At 38.6% G+C, this 17,212-nt stretch overlaps 2 protein-coding genes across 2 annotated transcripts in view; both read left to right on the forward strand.

Moving 5' to 3' along the window:
* LOC131772449 (MAM and LDL-receptor class A domain-containing protein 1-like) overlaps nt 1-5,556 on the forward strand; it is a 30,443-nt gene extending 24,887 nt beyond the window's left edge. The window contains exons 26-33 of the mRNA XM_066162813.1: nt 203-398; nt 842-1,473; nt 1,690-1,812; nt 2,489-2,574; nt 2,880-2,974; nt 3,584-3,828; nt 4,337-4,444; nt 5,213-5,556. Coding sequence (XP_066018910.1) covers nt 203-398; nt 842-1,473; nt 1,690-1,812; nt 2,489-2,574; nt 2,880-2,974; nt 3,584-3,828; nt 4,337-4,444; nt 5,213-5,454 — 1,727 coding nt within the window. The 3' untranslated portion in view covers nt 5,455-5,556. The remainder of the gene's footprint in view (nt 1-202; nt 399-841; nt 1,474-1,689; nt 1,813-2,488; nt 2,575-2,879; nt 2,975-3,583; nt 3,829-4,336; nt 4,445-5,212) is intronic.
* A 2,192-nt stretch (nt 5,557-7,748) lies between these two features.
* LOC131772538 (testis-expressed protein 9) lies at nt 7,749-16,083 on the forward strand. Its single transcript, XM_066172480.1, has 14 exons — nt 7,749-7,830; nt 7,923-8,083; nt 8,822-8,885; nt 10,321-10,379; nt 10,623-10,686; nt 10,784-10,884; nt 11,602-11,804; nt 12,291-12,373; nt 13,012-13,098; nt 13,799-13,885; nt 14,602-14,666; nt 15,065-15,134; nt 15,338-15,472; nt 15,826-16,083. Exons 1-14 carry the CDS (start codon nt 7,828-7,830, stop codon nt 15,898-15,900), a joined length of 1,257 nt encoding a protein of 418 aa, XP_066028577.1. The 5' UTR covers nt 7,749-7,827; the 3' UTR covers nt 15,901-16,083.
* The last annotated feature ends 1,129 nt before the right edge of the window (nt 16,084-17,212 follow it).

Here is a 17,212-nt window from a genome sequence, read left to right on the forward strand (position 1 = left end):
AAGTTGCATTCAGTCTTGCAATAACCAGCTACATACTTTACTGCTGAGTGAAATCAATAATTAACAATAAAACCAAACCCAACCATTTGAAAGGAAGTTGATGCGCATCACAACAAATCGAATTTATTTGTCATAATTTGATCAAGGAACAAGCATCCATCCTAGCTGATATTGAAGTGCTGTCCGTTTGTTTGTTGTCTAGCCGGTAATTGTGGATCCCGACCAAGTGTTCGAATCGTTGGTGGCACAGTAGCACCCAGAAACAGCTGGCCTTGGCAAGTAATGCTGCTGACCTCATCCAATCAGCAGTTTTGTGGAGGCTCATTGATTGACCCTTTGTGGGTGGTAACAGCAGCGCATTGTGTTACTCGGAAATCGCCCAGTAGTGTTAGAGTCAGGTTGGTGTTCGTTGCTCAAGAATTGTAGCGAAATTATTTTTTAGAACAACAAACTTATCGTCCATACAAAATCAGACAATTGTGCTAAATTCAACTCACTCTGAAATGGGTTGAGTTGTTTGTGTCACTCTTATGCAAGATTTCATTTAGATGTGAGTCCTGATGTGAACTCAGCGAGTTAGTGAAAAAAAAACCAGAGAAAAATAGTTATTTGAAATACATGCTGCTGATAACATCTTGGCAGATCAAAGAAAGTTTTTGTATTTTGCGTCTAGGCGTCGATCAACGATATCTGCCATAACATACAAATGATGTTACATTGCAGTACAATAAAAAGACGAACAAACAAACAAGAAAACCAAATCAAACAAATACAAATTTGAAATACAGCTTGTAGCGGGGAAATGTTTTGTCAATTTATGCTATCTTTTCATCAAACGTAGAGTGGGAGCTCATTTCAGGACATCACAATTAGTAGGAACAGAACAGAATATCAACGTTGCCCAGATCATTTCCCACGAGAATTATAGAAAACCAAAGTCCTTCAGCAATGACGTAGCTCTCCTAAAACTGGCTAAACCCGCTGTACTTGGTCGAGGAGTTGGGCTCGTCTGTTTATCAAATCCAAGCAATGTTCTTCCCATTGACAAAAGTAAGCACTGCTGGATAACTGGATGGGGGACTCTGAAATCCGGTGGCAGTCAACCCAAGGAACTCATGCAAGCCAGCGTCCCACTTGTATCAAAAGCGCGTTGCTTGAGAGCCTATCCTGGCAAGATAGACGACACCATGTTGTGCGCAGGTCTGGACCAAGGCGGAGTGGATGCTTGTCAAGGCGACAGTGGTGGGCCGCTTGTCTGCGAGTTCAATGGCAGATGGTTTTTGGAGGGAGCCACAAGCTGGGGTTATGGCTGCGCCAGGCCTAACAAGTATGGAGTGTACGCTAGCATTGCCCATCTGAGGTCATGGATAACCAACAAGGCAGGCCTTTCACAACCCAGCCCACCTCCACCAGTGACTCCACCGCCGCCGTCCACCCCGGCTCCACCAACGGCAAAACCACCCCCACCTCCAAGTAAGATTTTTACGTCAAATAATTACATCTTATCTTACCTCAAATTTTATTTCAAAAAAATTTTTGAAGAGAAAAACATGCATAGTTTATAATTCTCTTTCACGCCTTGAAAATGAAGCGATAAACTGTGAAATCATTCAGCGCCCACAGCAATTGAATTTTAAGGAACACAATGTAAATGCACCGTTGGAATAAAATATACTATTGTTTCCGCAGGTTGTAATGATAATCCCAAATACGCCGACATTTGTCCTTCAATTGCATCATGTGGAAACTACTGCAACAATAACAAAGCTTGGGCGCAAAAAAACTGTCAAAAGTCATGTAGAATGTGTCAAGGTAAGTTCCATGGTGCGCTCCCTGAGAAATACGAACAGAGTACAAAAAAAGGTGGAAAACTTCTGTGTTCAGTTTTCCGAGAATACCACGACACAATTTTGAGTCGACGCATGCAAAAGGTCCGCTAAAATAGTCAACGACTGAAAAGCCGAGAATGAATTTGATACTTCGCATCAACTGAAAACTCTTTAAAACGAACATAGAATGAATAAAAAATGCTTTTCTCAACCAACTCGCCAAATTCCCTTTCCATCGGCTCGATGGCTTTGCTCGTTAGGAATTAGATCTATCAACAAACAAGTTTTAAACCTACATTCCTCTTTGGCTTACATATTAATTTTAAGTGTGGGAACAGAACCTCATTCTTGCACACATTTTTCAAACTATTGACTGCGTTTTAAGAAATCGTAAAGACAGGTCTTACCATTATGTCCGTTTAGATTTTAATTTTTTCAGAGGTTGAAACTTGATGATTGAAATAATGCGAAAATTATCTTAATCCAGTTCCTTGATTCCGATCAATCTTTGTTGTTGAACCCACTCGATTAAACTTACCCAAGTTTCATAAGAAAATAGAGTCAATGGTAAAATGATTCTCTCGAATTAGAAAATATTCACAGCCTTTTTCTCCTTTAAGTTGACTGACTGAGTAGAATTTATTGCCATTTCACAACAGGACAACTCCAATGTGGTTCCACGCCCATCTCTCAATCACGTGTCATTGGAGGTCAAGATGCAAAGCCTGGAGCCTGGCCATGGCAGGTGTGATGTCTTAGCTTTGCAAGTGTACATCTTCTACGCGGTCTATTTCGAGAGACTAGCAACCTCAATTTAACAGCAGTTGTAGGGTATATTAGAAAATCACCGCTGGCGAGATAAACGTTTGGTTTCATTGTTGGCAAGTTTAAACATGACTTCCTGAATTTTAGTCATGTTTTTAAAACCAAGTTTGCAGGCTAAGGTTCATTAAAATCCCTTCAACTGAAGGTAACGGATCCTGTATGAAAGTTTATAAAATGTTTGAAATTTGAAGTTAGTATTCATACTTTCGATGTTTCGTCATATAGATCGCATTACAGCGTAACAACAGATTCATCTGCGGAGGATCGCTCATCTCTGCCACTTGGATTGTTACTGCTGCCCATTGTGTAGCAAGCAGCAGGTAAGGGCTTCCTTTTTTTATTTGATAAACAGGGAGCAGGCCTAATGAAGCTTTTGAGAAAAACATTGGCTGATTACCAAACTGATCAACCCACCAACCTCAACATATACGACCAACCAGCTTACTGACCAGTAATCTTGAACTGACTGGCCAATCAACCAACTGGCCAAATAACGACCTATAAATAAGGAACGACCAACAGACCCGACCCAACCGAAGATCAAACGAATGACCATCTCGACGACTACTGTCGAACAATCAATGAAACTGGTCAACAGACCTAGCCGGTCAATTACAACTGACTGTCTATGCACCATAAAACAACCAACCAACCTACAATCGAGAAAAACACCGAGATTTGAAACTGATTGACTTACCATACGAACAGGTGACCAAATATAAGACGAATAAACTGGCCGATCAACCAAAACACGGCGAGGCATAATTCACATCCCACTATAGCATAATATTCCTTCATTGGACAAATATTCCAGACTATATTTGACAGTCCAACAATGTAATAAGCTTCTTTGTCGATTGAAGGTTGTGCATAACCATAATGCAGCAATTCCAAATCAACCTGAGCATACTTGTGTTGTTTATCTTTAGTAACCCTGCTAACTACAAAGTAGTTGTGGGAGATCACAATCGGAATGCTAACGAAGGAACAGAGGAGTCAGTTGGTGCCAAGCGAGTAATTTCTCACCCTCAATACAATCGTCCTGGTACCCTTAACAATGACATCGCCCTGATTGAACTCGCTGCGCCTGTGAAACTCTCTGCCAGGGTGAACCCCGTGTGCCTACCGTCTAGCGACTCAAATGTACCCACAGGATCAAAATGTTACATTACAGGTAAGAGCAGTCATAAGTAACGCGCTTGTTTTTATGTACACTATGAGAATACTATACGATGGTAATGCCCAAAACTCTTGTGTATAAAAACAAAACACACAAGCTTTAAAATTGAGTAATTGACCCACCAGCTTGTGAAGAAAACTCTCCGCAAATTCTTCAAACTTTCCAGACGCCTAACTGAAAATCTATGGTTGGTTGAATCACCTTTATTATTGCTTGCTTAACCAGCGGAGCAGTATTCACAATGTAGAGTTCTGTATATTACCATGTTTAGCTCGAAAATGACACGGGAGATTCCTTTAGAAAGCACTGCGTTGGAGATAACAGCCTTCCGCAAGCATGGTTGAAACATTATCGTGCTTCCTCGTACACTTTTCATAATTCTTTCCATTCCCGCCGGTAGGTTATCACTTAACAGATGGGGACACAATTGGGACCTATCTATCTGTCATCTGAACTATTGACGTGTTTCAGTGGTAATTTTGTGAACTTTCTGCTTTGATAGGTTGGGGAAAGATTAAACATCCGGGAAGTTCTCATCCTATTTTACAGCAAGCCATGATGCCGCCCATCGATCCAGCGAAATGTCGGCAGAGGATTCAAGCGAGTGGAGGTGCTCTCGATAATCTAGTAGATTTTCTCATTTTAATGTTGTCAGCTCTATGCTCATTTTTTCTTCTCTTGCGTTTTAATGTAGAACTTATTCGCAAGGTTTGTTATGGGATTGTCAAATCCACTCTTTTATGAAAAGTGTCCACACAACAATGAAGCGCAAATTATACATTAATTCTGGCTGGCATGTTACGAAACTACGTGCGGTAAATTTCATCAACCCTGAATTCAATTTCCAGCTGTTTCAACAACCAAGGAATAGATCGAGAATGGACTCCCAATGTTTTCAGAATCTTAATGATCTGAACTAATCGCCATGAAAATGCCGTGGCTAATGCCATCTTAGGTGGGCCCGAAATCCGAATCTTTTTAACTGATCTAGATAACAATGTACTTTAGTGACGGATCACTAAGTCAGTTGAGGGTTTGAACTTCGATGCTTTCATAGAATTTGATTCTTCTACTTAGGTTTCACTTTGAAAATGCCTGTTAAACTACTCCTGCGTGCATCAATTGATGCTTCGAACTAACCATACTTGTGTATCAAACCTTGTAACCCACTATTTGTTAATGAACCCTTTAATTGACTAAGTCGAATGCCGTTTGACTCCAGCAAGAACATATTGAATTCGAGTAACATCAGTCACAAGAAGATTTTTCACGGTGTTAATAAAATCCAAAGAAGTTTTATATTATCTTTGACAATGGATAAAAATTGTGTTGTTTTGGATTACTCGTGCTTATCTAGGGATATTTTCATTTTTTGTAGTCTCAATATCGTTAACTCCGCAAATGTTGTGCGCGGGCGTGGACAATACCATTTTAAGTGGTTGCCATGGTGACAGCGGAGGACCGTATGTGTGCTTGAATGCGGACGGAAAGACATACACTTTACATGGTGCAGTAAGCTGGGGTTCCTCCAGATGCGATGCTAAACAACTTTTTACTGTGTTTGCTCGAGTGACGCAGTACCGAGCGTGGATCAAACAGCACACTGGGTTAGGTGGATGAGAACATGCGGATAGATAAACTGGACATAAACTGGATCCATCAGAAAATGCGTTCTTAAAGTGTTAATTTAAGGTGGTTTGAGGGGAAATAAAAAGCAATTTAAAAGTGAAAAGTGTGGAGTTTCAATTATTTTTTCCGACCTCTTTTTTTACCCGATGACCGTTTTCATAAGAATCTAGAAAAGTGGCCAATGAAAACTTAGCCATTGCCGAAATTGTGCGTGCAGTCGAGGTAAAAAATGATACAGCTGAAGATTTTTGAACGGTCTTAAATTTTTTACTCAGGTAATTCGGAATATCTGTTTGTGTTGTTGCTAAAATGAGAGCACCTTAAAATGTAAATCGATATTCTTCCGGTACGTGAAACATCGCTGCACCAGATACGAAAGGGAAAAAACGCTTCCACAGATTTATATAGATACTTCTCCAATCTACATGTGATTTTCTGTATTTGATCAGTTGTTCGTGTAGTCTGATATAATGATATAAAAATGTGCAATAGTAGACCAGGAAAACACTGACTGTCGGTACTAACGACTGACACTGATACTGAGCGAAAGTCATGATCAGTAAATAGTACTTGTGACTCGTGTTCAAGATTACTGACATTCGGACGATCAAACTACAAGATCAATTATTACACCTACGTTTAAACTATTCACCGTAGTAAATGATCCCATGAGGTAACACCCTCGAGAACAATCCATTATCAATAGATGCCAACGCACACTTTATCACAAATATGCAAAATAAGGGGTTTCGCAATGCTTTCTTCCCCCCTGCATACCTTTCTTTACTAAGTTGCAAGAGAAATTCTCACGAGAAACTTAAACAAACGAAAACTTGTCATCATAGAACTAAACTTAGAGAGTATTAACTAAATAATGCTTATTAAATCGTCCACTAGCGCTCGCTAAAGATTGATCTTTGTTCTCCACTATGAACAAGAGAGGTCTCTTAGGAGTGTGAGTTCATTTCAAGGACAACAGATCACAGCAGTGTCTTGTTCCAGAGCCTATCCCCTAAAATAGCAGTTCACATCATTCATATTCCTTTGAAAATGATGAGGCCCCCTTGACCAGCCTTTTACAGCTCACTTATCTTTCCAGAAGTCAAGAATTTTCTGTAGATTATCTTCGTTTGCAGTTTTCCTGATATCAAGCCATTGCGAGAAAAAATCGCGGAACCTAGAGATGATGAGTTAAAGATGCTCGTGATGTCGCATGTTTTGACCTCACCTGGATACCCCACGTATTTCTATCCGTTTTTCTCAGCGATGTCTCTTACCTGCTCATCGCTGAGGTACGCACCAGGATTGAAAACCAGACTTTGGGTGAATGCTCTTCTCCCATATTTCACAAAGGCATTCTCTTCCCATTGAATTACACATGATATTATTCAATACGCTTTAAGTTCTTTCTCGTAACAATTAATGCTTCAACGTAGTCTCGAGATCAACATAGTAGAGACTATGAAACGAGTGAACTACATCAAATCTTGCATCGTCCTCGTCTTTCTCTTTAGCGTACTCTTGAAAGGTAGTCGCCACCCACTCATGTGTAGCCTCGTCTGTTGTAGTAGCTTTACCTTATTGCGAAATGTTTCCAACATTCGCCTGTCTCAGAGGCTCGATGACACACTCCGATATTAGGTGCTTTCCTTTATCCTGTGTAGATTTGTTTACAATCTGGAGAAAGGCAAGATCATTGTCGCCTTCATCTCTCCCAACACCAAGAATGCGAATCGTCGAATAGTTACGGTTTTCCAGGCGATTGCAAGAAAAATTTTCGATTAGCTCGTCTTCGTGTTCCCCGATATGCACCTTTAAGTTTGGGTTAGATTCCCCGCCCCCTAGGGAGGCATAACCGTCTCAGTAACGACTCTGAATAAGCTTCAGGGCAAGTAATAAAGGCAAGACCGTCTGGATTAGAGTTATCTCGAAAATCTACAAAAATGGTTGACTTTGACCCCGTGTCAGCTATATCATTGGTATCATCGTTCATGTTTAGTATCAAGGGGGTAAGTTTCTTAACAAACTGTGGTGCTGCGTCTGTAGGAGAGCACATCAAGGTAATTTAGTGTTATCAACTGAGTTGAAAACGTAAATTGGCGACCGTTAAGAGTTTAAAGGCTGACGTTTCGTTAGCGTTAGCGCTTCGTCACAACGATTGAAGCTCGAAACGCCAGCCTTTAAAATCAGTGGCCAAATTTACGTCTTTAACTCAGCTGATGACGCTAAATTACCATGTTTCGTATCACTTCGTTGGTTCCCAGGAAGTTTGGGTTTTCAAAATGGCGACGGAATGAAAACCGAGAAGCCACTGGGTACCAAATTACCTTTCAAATCAACCAGAAGTAAATCACGAATTTTATCATGGTGAGTGATGAAATTATCATTTGGAATGATTTTGTTTTTCCAAGACAGAGGAAGATTAGTCGGTGTAACTATTTTTTATTTCCTTTTTACAGTCACGTCCAAGTTCGGCGGCAAAGCGATCTTCCTCAGCTTCTTCAAATGGGGGTCGAAAATTTTCTGGAAGTTTCCCAAGATCGTCAAGTATGGAAAAGCCACCCTCTGGAAAGACAAAGAATATAGCACAGGGCCTTCTGAGCAAGGAAGAAGAGTATATGTCAGTATAAGGCGTCTATCTTAAGTAATAGCAGTGCCCAACTACTTTTATGACCCTGCAAGGCACACAAACATAAATAACAGCAACTTAAAAGCACACTGTTTACATTGAGTAGTCCTATCTGTCGCTGTTCCTTTCAGAATACACGATAAGATACACGACGGTCGTGTCCCCCATCGTTTTGATCCTATTCCTGAAAGAACCTAGGATGGAGGGTTAGGCGAAAGAAATACCTATATCCCCAACTCAAACGTTTGAGATACAATTTACAGATTAGAAGATTAGACATAAACAATTTCTTTCCAAAATTAAGTTGTGGTCATCTGCTTTGATTTTAAATGAAATTTAGAATGTAAATCTAATTGTAATAATTTAATATCAAATTTGGCTGGATAGACAGTGAGGTGGGAATTTTTGGTAGATAAATTTATATTATTGAGGTATGAGCAAGGGTTTTATTGTTGTACTTTATTGGAAGCTTTCTTGACAATCTTTCTCTGATTACTGGAAAAGGTAGCCTCAGTTTCAACTCTTAAATTCTCATGAGTGACCAAAGCAGATTTTCTCCTTACATCTCCAAACTCTCATCAAAAGAATCGTATGGCCGATAGTAAGGAGAATTACTAATGAGATCCTGAGAGTTGTGGGGTTGGTAGATGCAGAGGAAAAAATTAATTATCCACACAAACTTCTGTATGTTTGTGAATTTATGCTTACTTGCTATGTTTTGACATAAAGGCGACTCAATGCTGAATTAGAGGAAAGAACTGCAAGTCTGATAAAAGAAGCAGAGGAAGTGATGGTAATTTTGGAATCTTTACTGCAGTTATAGTATTATCATGTTACTGTATGATTCACCTTCTATATATGTCAGTCTGCATTTTATATTTTACTGTTGAAGGGGAATTTTTAAGTTTGGATGGTTTCAAACTATATTCATTTTCCTTTATTTTCAGATTATGGAAAAGTATAGTATAGTAATTAAAAATGAATTTCAGTTCAAAATGATTTCAAACTTGTTTGAATTGATTTCTTAGGTTGACATATTGTAATGTACTCCTTGAAAAAAGAAAACTGCATTATTTTTTAAGCACTCTGAAATTATTTTGAGCTGGAATCATTTTAAGCTGCAACACTTATGTTAAACAAAGGAGAGCTCAAAATTGATTCAACTGTGTTTGGAGTATCTTGACCCTAGACCCATTTTGATCCATGGGATATGTATAACTGACATTTTGATTGAGTCTCCTTGTATTTTGACAATTTTATTTTTGAATGTTGAGCCTTGGCTACAACCCTGATGATTCCACTTCCAAAGACTTTATACTTGAGTGAAATTGGGAGTTCCACACTATTCTGAGATTTTTTAGACTCTATTCCATATTATCAAGATGAGTGGAATTCCAATCTCAGAAGTCACATGATTTTATTACTTAATCTGATAAAAGAAAGGTACAAATGGGTTCCAGTGTCCTATCTACAATACTTCCTTTGCTTGTGTAAAAGATAGAACTAAAATAAAATAAAAGAAACTGCATGGAAAAGTACTTTAAGCCTTACCTTCTCAATGAAAGAAAAGGAAAAAAGTTCCTAAACCATATTTCAGCATTTATGGAATAGAAAGTTATGCCCCCAATTCACATGACAGAAGAGACCTCTTTCATTGAAATTACAGTGTGGCTAAGGAAATTATGTTTAACTTAATTTGAAGCACTTTCCTTACACTATAAGGTACATGTAGGTGTATATGTAGGTGCATGTAGGTGTACATGTAGGTGTATATGTAGGTGCATATGTAGGTGTATATGTAGGTGTATATGTAGGTGTATATGTAGGTGCATGTAGGTTCATGTAGGTGTGCATGTAGGTGCATGTAGGTGTACGTAGGTTCATGTAGGTGTGCATGTAGGTGCATATAGGTGTACATGCAGGTGCTTGGAGGGCAAAAATAGAGAGAGAGGTAGAAAGGAAAAAGAAGGCAGCTCTCCTGCAACAAGGACACCACCATGGCAACCAAACCAGAACCCACCCCCATGCACCTTTCATCACAAAGCTGACATACACCTGTACTGTCATAGCAAAATGAAGTGGTGTCCCTCTGGGCCCCCTCTCCATCACATGTGTAAAACCGCTGCCTAGCTTAAATTGAATTTTACCCCCATCTTAGAAAGAATTAGAGATACCCGTAGTTTGAATTTACATTTGACAAGTTTTGTTTTTTTATGGATACATGCCAGCATGACCAAGATGAGCTTCTTTCCAGACCTACTGCAACAGAATTATCAGAAAATCTGGAGTAAGTAAATTAGGGTATGGGCATCTTTTGCTTGTACTTATTATTGTCTCTCCAGTTTTAATGAAAATATTTGGGTGTAAACAAAACTGAAGGTAGAGTTAAAATTTTGTTCAAATCAAGGCAGGCATTTCTGTTTTGTGATATTCAAGTAGTTAGTGCTTCAGACACGAAAAAGTAGGAATTGAAAATGGAGGCTGGTGGTGCCTATAGAGAACACTTAGTGAATATTTTTTTCCTTCTCAGAGATCTGCTTCCATCAATGGACTTTTCAAATGTGGATATACCACCATCATCAGCCTTAAAACAGGTACCTTTTTGGTGCATTTGCAAATGTATCTCCTCATCACTGATATCACAATATTTTTCTCAACCTTAGTCAATATTTTTTTATCTGTTTATTTCAGAAACCTGTTGGCAGTAATACAACTACAACACAGATAAGGCCTGTGAGTAGTGCAGCAGGCAAACAGGGAAGTAGACCCACTTCAAGAACAAAGAAAACTAGGTAAACATGGCCAATGTGCTGCCTGTACCATGCTCAGCTAAATTAGCTCACATAAATAAACATGACTAAGTGTTTTGATGATGTTTGATCAAAGACTTCTGGTTGACAACACAATTATTTGATGGTGGCCCAATTTTCTGTATTTAAAAAAAAAATTCAACCTGACATTATATAGCTCAATATTTTGCTCTGTCACTGATTCAGCAGATTGAATCTTTAGTTTTGCTAGCAGTTTTGGCCATGTACAGAGCACTTTTCTTAGCAGATCCATAGTAGTGCCAAGTAGCAGAGTTAGCATGCATGCATCCATGCAATCACACTATGCTTGATAATCAACTTTTAACAGTATCAAAGCTGCAGACAGATTTTTGATGGCTAAATGGCTGGTATGGTTTTAAATGAACAAAATAGCTAAATTCAATAGTTTAAAATTGTCTTTACACACAGTAAGATTGGGAGAAAACTACCAAATTGTACACTCTATGTAGTGTTTATATTTTGCCACCTCAGATGTTTTCAGTTGGCACATTAGTCACAAAATTGTTTGATGATGTTGGACAAATAAAGGTACATTTAAGAAGTTATGTCTATTAAGTTGAAATTACATCAACTTGCTGATCAGCAAGCAATTTCACAAAATAGTGTACTTTTAGTAGAATATTTAGCAACAAGATTTTACTAACTTACAATAATTTCTCTTTTGTATCTCTACCTTAGGCCAAAATCTAAAACAGCATCAGCACCTGGAAGTGTACCTCACACTCCTGTACCCTCTGATGACCCAATTGATATGCTTCAGGATAGGATAACTCTGGCAAACACAATCAGCACGCTAGAGAATGAAGCCCAAGACAATAATTATACTACAACTACAACTGACAACAGTGTTTTGCCAGTTGGTGCTGAGGAGATGGGATCAGGTAAACAATGTATTCACCTTACAAATGGAGGTAGAATTTAGATAAATTTCTTCCTTATTATTTTTTTTGTCTTTCCATGCAGACCATTAACAAATGAGCCATCTTGATATTTCATTTTAAGAGCAAGGGGTGCTGTTTAGACAAATTTTCTCAGTAGAAACACTGTATACCATGACTTTGGACACAATTTTCAAGGTTGGGAGATCATGGGACCACGAGTAATCAATACTTGTTTTAAATTTGTTTTTGTGGTTACTTTTACCACTGATTTTAGCTGTTTTAGCTGCATTAGGGCTTATTTAACCGGAAACTTCTTTAACTAGAAACTTTTGAAATGGCCACCAATACAGCAGATAAAGGCCAAGAACTCGGTTCCTATGAGCTGAGTTATGATGTATGTTATAATTGGTTTTACAAAATTAACCTTTAGCCTCTGGATTATCATAGTGTCTCTAATAATATCAATACACTTTTTTGCAATTGTAGAAGCTACAATCAGGTTCCTTAAGGCAAAACTGAGAGTTATGCAAGAAGAATTAGACAGAGTTGTGGAGGAATGTAACAAAAAGGTAAAAACATGAACTTGGTATCCAATATTATTTAAAGAGATGCTTGGATAGCTTGGAGTGCAGGCATCTTGTTACATTACAAAGTGCCACCCATGGGAGAAGGGTGTCCCTTATCTGTAGTCCACCCCCTCCCCTTTGGCAATTCTACCTCTCTCCTTAACCAAACCTAAACTAACTCTGCCCTAAACATCCAAGATGGCAGCCGAATATTTTGCAGGTAAATACTTATAACTGGCTTACCTATGATGTACATACTCTACAGGCAAATGTTTTGGACAATGTCACTCTTAATCATGCAAAAAGGGTGCAAATGCCTCAAATTGATATTAAAAGGCGAAATATGACAAACCTTTAGAATATTCCTGGTGATTGTTAGCCAGAAATCTCTGTACTCACTCCATTTAATAAGTGTGTTTCTCAGTGATGTTATAGATTATATTTGTTGTGCATTTGCATCTTTTTTCTTTTTTTGCAAAGAGTGTTAAATAGCCTCAAAACTTATCTTAAAAGGTGGGAAGTGAAAAGTATTGGTAATGTCCTCAGTAGTTTTTACCTTTTAATAGTTGTGCACACCCTACTTAATGAGAGAATCTCTTAATGATGTTTAAGTTAAATTTGCATCATTCTGTGTCTTTTAGGATGAGAAAAAATCAGCAATAGAGAAGAAGGTCAAGGAACTGACTGAGGAACAGGGCAGATTACAAAAAACAAATCAGGGATTACAGGTTTGTAGTTAGTCCATCTGCAGCTACACCATCACAAACCTCAAGCTATGTATGCATTTAGGGTAACACTTTATTTCTTTTCATCCTGGCTTTTCATCTTTTCCTCCTTTCATGTCAAAATGCCCAATAACAAAGACTCTCTAACCCTTTTGCTTCAAAGAAAGACCAATTTGTTGTTTTTTTTTGCAACGTAATTGGATTTGTAGGATACAGGGTGACACCAATGTTCTCCCTTATTTTAAGCATGACAGGTAAATAAATAAAATAAATTTTCAAACCGGTAAAGCAATCCTTTTACCTGTTGAATTTTCAAGAATTCCAAGCAATTTTAAACGGTAATAAGAGGTACTACAGGCGGTAAATGTTACCAGTTACTGCCTAATAAAAGGAGAACACTGGGGTGATGAGGGGAATTTAAAGATATTCTTTCACTGAATACTCTCAAACAAAGCTAACAGTATAGGAAATACGTGGCTTACAGTAAATACAATTAGTATCAGGATTATAGGTCAAAAGGTTATATTTTTCTTCTTAACTTCGCTCCAAATGTTTGAGTGGCCACATGCACTTATGCATACTTAGTTTCTACCTTGTACTATCCGTAAAACCCTCCTTACTTAATTTAGAAACCAAAGAATATGTTCTTTAACAACATTATTATCAGTGAGAAAGAAAAGAGATAGTCATTGTGCTTCCATAGTCACAAATCGACAAGTACAAAAAGCTTTATGATGATTGCAAACACAAGAATGATGGACTTGAACAACAACTGGTGTCTTTAAGAAAGGTAACATGTGGTTTAGTATTACTGCTTGACTAAGAAAGATGTTGCATAATAAAGTCACAATGTCTTATTGAGAGAGAGCCCGTAGAATTCTTACAGTTATATTATTAGTGCTCTCTAATTTAACAGTAGGTACAGTTTACTGCTCACTCGATTACCTCGTACGAAATCATAGTGTCAAGTATTATCTACTGATATTCCTTCGGTAACTGGAAACCATGATTTAACGTATTTCCGCAAACTCGAACCAGTGATCACACTTTGTTCAGGTCATTTCCTTAATAAGTTAACCTGAAACTGAGTAGTCAAAACAGACAGTATCGTAGTGCAAATTGAACTCGGAACTGTTTTGAAGCAGCTATTTATTTTTGTCCTATCGTGCCATTACACAAGACTTGTGGAAGGTATTTCACTTTTTCCCAGTGTAAGGTTCACCCAACTGCATTGAACTTTATCTGAAGTGTTTTGCTCTATAAGGGGTCATTTTTCTTCTTTCCTGGTTTCTCTAAACCTTTCAGTTCAATTCTTGAAGATTCGAGTTACGGGAGTCGACACGCTCCATCTTCGAGTGTACGTTTTATATGGACTAAGTGTCTGAATGGCACAGGAATTCTTATTTTTATGGCTTAGTGCACAAGATTTCCAATTTTAGTCAAACTGTTTTTTTTCTCAATGGAAATTAACTCAATGCTCAGACCTATCATTTCGTATGTATATAGGATCTGGACTCAATACAGAGAGACCAAAAGCAGTCAGCTTCAAACAAAAATGTCACTGAAGTAAGGTGAGGGTTCCGTAGAAAGAGTCCTTCAGCACTCCTTCAAAACGTTAGGAGCTTTATACCCGATGCCGAATGCTAAGCGGAAACTCGAAGCGTTGGTTACTTAAACGAAGTCCAACCAAAATCGCGGTTTTTATGCATTTAGTACACTAGAGATTTAGAAAAGTTTTGAGTTTTAGCTGTAAGCCTTGTTTCAAAATACTGTTGCCAAAAATCAACGTCGAGGTAAAACGTTGAAGACGGTTTACAGGTAAGTATTTCTGCTAAATGAATGGATGAACTTTGTCACAAAGTTCATCCATTCATTTTACAAAATGGTAAATCAGCATCCGTTCATCCATTGTCACGAAGTTCATCTTTGTCTTTGATCTTAACTTGAGCTAGCACTATCTTGATTACAGATTGAATCGTGCCCTCGAAGAAGCAGAGAAGTATAAGACCGCCCTACAGAAAGCCAAGAGTCAGTCAAAGGTGAGTTTTATCATGCACTGGCTCAATTGTTGTCTCGACATTGCCTGTAATTGTTTTGGTTTATAGTCAGCCTTGTGAGAGAGATACTAACTCAGCACACAATAAGTACGTATAAATGTCCAAATCCGCGCCCTTAATTCCTTTGTGGAAAGTTTTTTTTGTGTTATTGTGTCATTTCTTTGTGTTATTCTCTCTAAATACAGGACTCTGGCGAACAGGATAGGAAGCGCATCGATCAATTGTTGGCCGAAAACAAACGCCTTGAGAAACAGAAGAACGAATTGATGGCTGGCTTTAAGAAGCAAATGAAGCTCATTGATGTTCTTAAACGACAAAAGGTTGGTTCATTTTCGGAATTAAACATCGTTGCTCCCTTTTTCATTTGTGCCCACATTTCAGTTATTCCTCGATCAGCTTTATTTGGAGTAAGTCATGACGCAAAATTTAAAGTGCTTTTCCATCTAAGTACTACGTCCGTGTGCTTAGTTGACAAAGAAGTTTTTTTTCCCTTAAAACAAGGGGACCCTTTATTCTCCTTATAGTTACAGCTGTTTACAGGGATGCACGCCTCTGAGTACCTCACAATTCTGAAAGAGATAGACTGCACATCTTTTGCCACCTGCATGTATTCCTTAGATGTCTTGTGGTTTCTGTCCGTTAGATAGAATTAATCCGTTTGGTTGCTTTCTAGATGCACATTGAGGCGGCCAAACTTCTCCAGTTTTCAGAAGAAGAGTTCGTTAAAGCCCTCGACTGGGGAAACTAGAACAAGGAGAACTGGTCGAGAGAAACAGTGCTAGAGAAAACACGACTGCTTTTTGGCCAGGGAAAATTACAGTCGGTGGCCATGGACAGTTTCGCTCTAGACTCATTTCACGATGTGTTCTTCATTTCAAAACCTAAGTTATTTTCAAACATACATTGCACAGCAATAAACGTATCATAACGATGTGTGGCCTTTGTGCTATACACCCCACTTAGAGACTAGGAACCCGGCTAATAGTGCTTACCACTAGCCTCACATTTCCTGAAGAATGGGGAAAGTAATTGAGAATTTACTTCAGGTCGTCCAGTTTGGCAAATACTAAGTACCATGTGATTATGCTTGAACAGTTACTGTAAACTCTACACGCGTCAGAGAAAAGGACTCTAATTTGCGTTGTTGAAGAAACGAACAAATTATGAATATGGGTTTTTTGGGGGTCAAGAGCCCTGAGATTTCTCGTAGAGAAAGGAGAAAAAGGTGTCAAGTCTTTTGGTGTTATAATTTTGATTTCGATCGCAAGAATATAGTTTTGGAAAATACGAATTAAGAAACCTCATTTACTGACACATCGAAGGAAAGTCTGGGAGCTTGGATTAGATGAGATTAGCCTAGAAAACTATTGTTTTTGGTGCCTCCCATCTACATAGCGCTGAAAAGCTTGTGGATTTAAGTTATTCTTGCCACGATTTTCAATTGAGCGAGACGTGACGGAAGTTCTGCATCCACGTTTTGAAGTGAAATCGTGTTGTCACGGAACCTGGATCCATTTCTGGCGACCGAGATTTTTTCACGTTTGACGGTTGACGACCCACGGCTCTTAAGATTTAGTTATCTTTGAGAACTTGGAAGCTTACCCGTGGCAACCCCGTTAATTTAAGTCAAAACCCTGTCACCAAACTTTTCCGCGCCTCACTTAACCGATAATTGTAGACAGCTGCTTGTTTCAGCGAAGCCTTTGAGGTTTTTTTTCAAAATTATTGAAAGAAATAGTAATCTTGATTAGCTCAAGAACCTCGTGAGACCTTTTTTTTAGGTTACCAGTGAGTAGCCTTTGTATAAAGCCCCATCTTCAGTATCCTCACGACCAGTCTAGCGCTTCCAACTCTCATCAAATCAAAGGTAGTTAGCGTGACAGGGATATGTAATCTGAGAATTGAAGAGGTCCCATAGACATGAGAAAATGGTTCACAATCGCTACTGTAGAGGTACTCCAAGAAAACGAGGAAATTCTCAGTCAAATCGTTTTCCGCTGGCTCATTACAGTATCCTACAATGTAGCTTGCCGGTCGTCATCTTTATTAGACCCGTAACA

Source organism: Pocillopora verrucosa, chromosome 1 (genome assembly GCF_036669915.1).
Source record: "Pocillopora verrucosa isolate sample1 chromosome 1, ASM3666991v2, whole genome shotgun sequence".
Classification (NCBI taxonomy): Eukaryota; Metazoa; Cnidaria; class Anthozoa; order Scleractinia; family Pocilloporidae; genus Pocillopora; species Pocillopora verrucosa.

Coding starts and splice junctions, on each gene's coding strand:
- LOC131772538 (XM_066172480.1), top strand. Junction 10,687..10,783: donor CATCATCAGCCTTAAAACAG/GTACCTTTTTGG, acceptor TGTTTATTTCAG/AAACCTGTTGGCAGTAATAC. Junction 13,099..13,798: donor AAACAAATCAGGGATTACAG/GTTTGTAGTTAG, acceptor GTGCTTCCATAG/TCACAAATCGACAAGTACAA.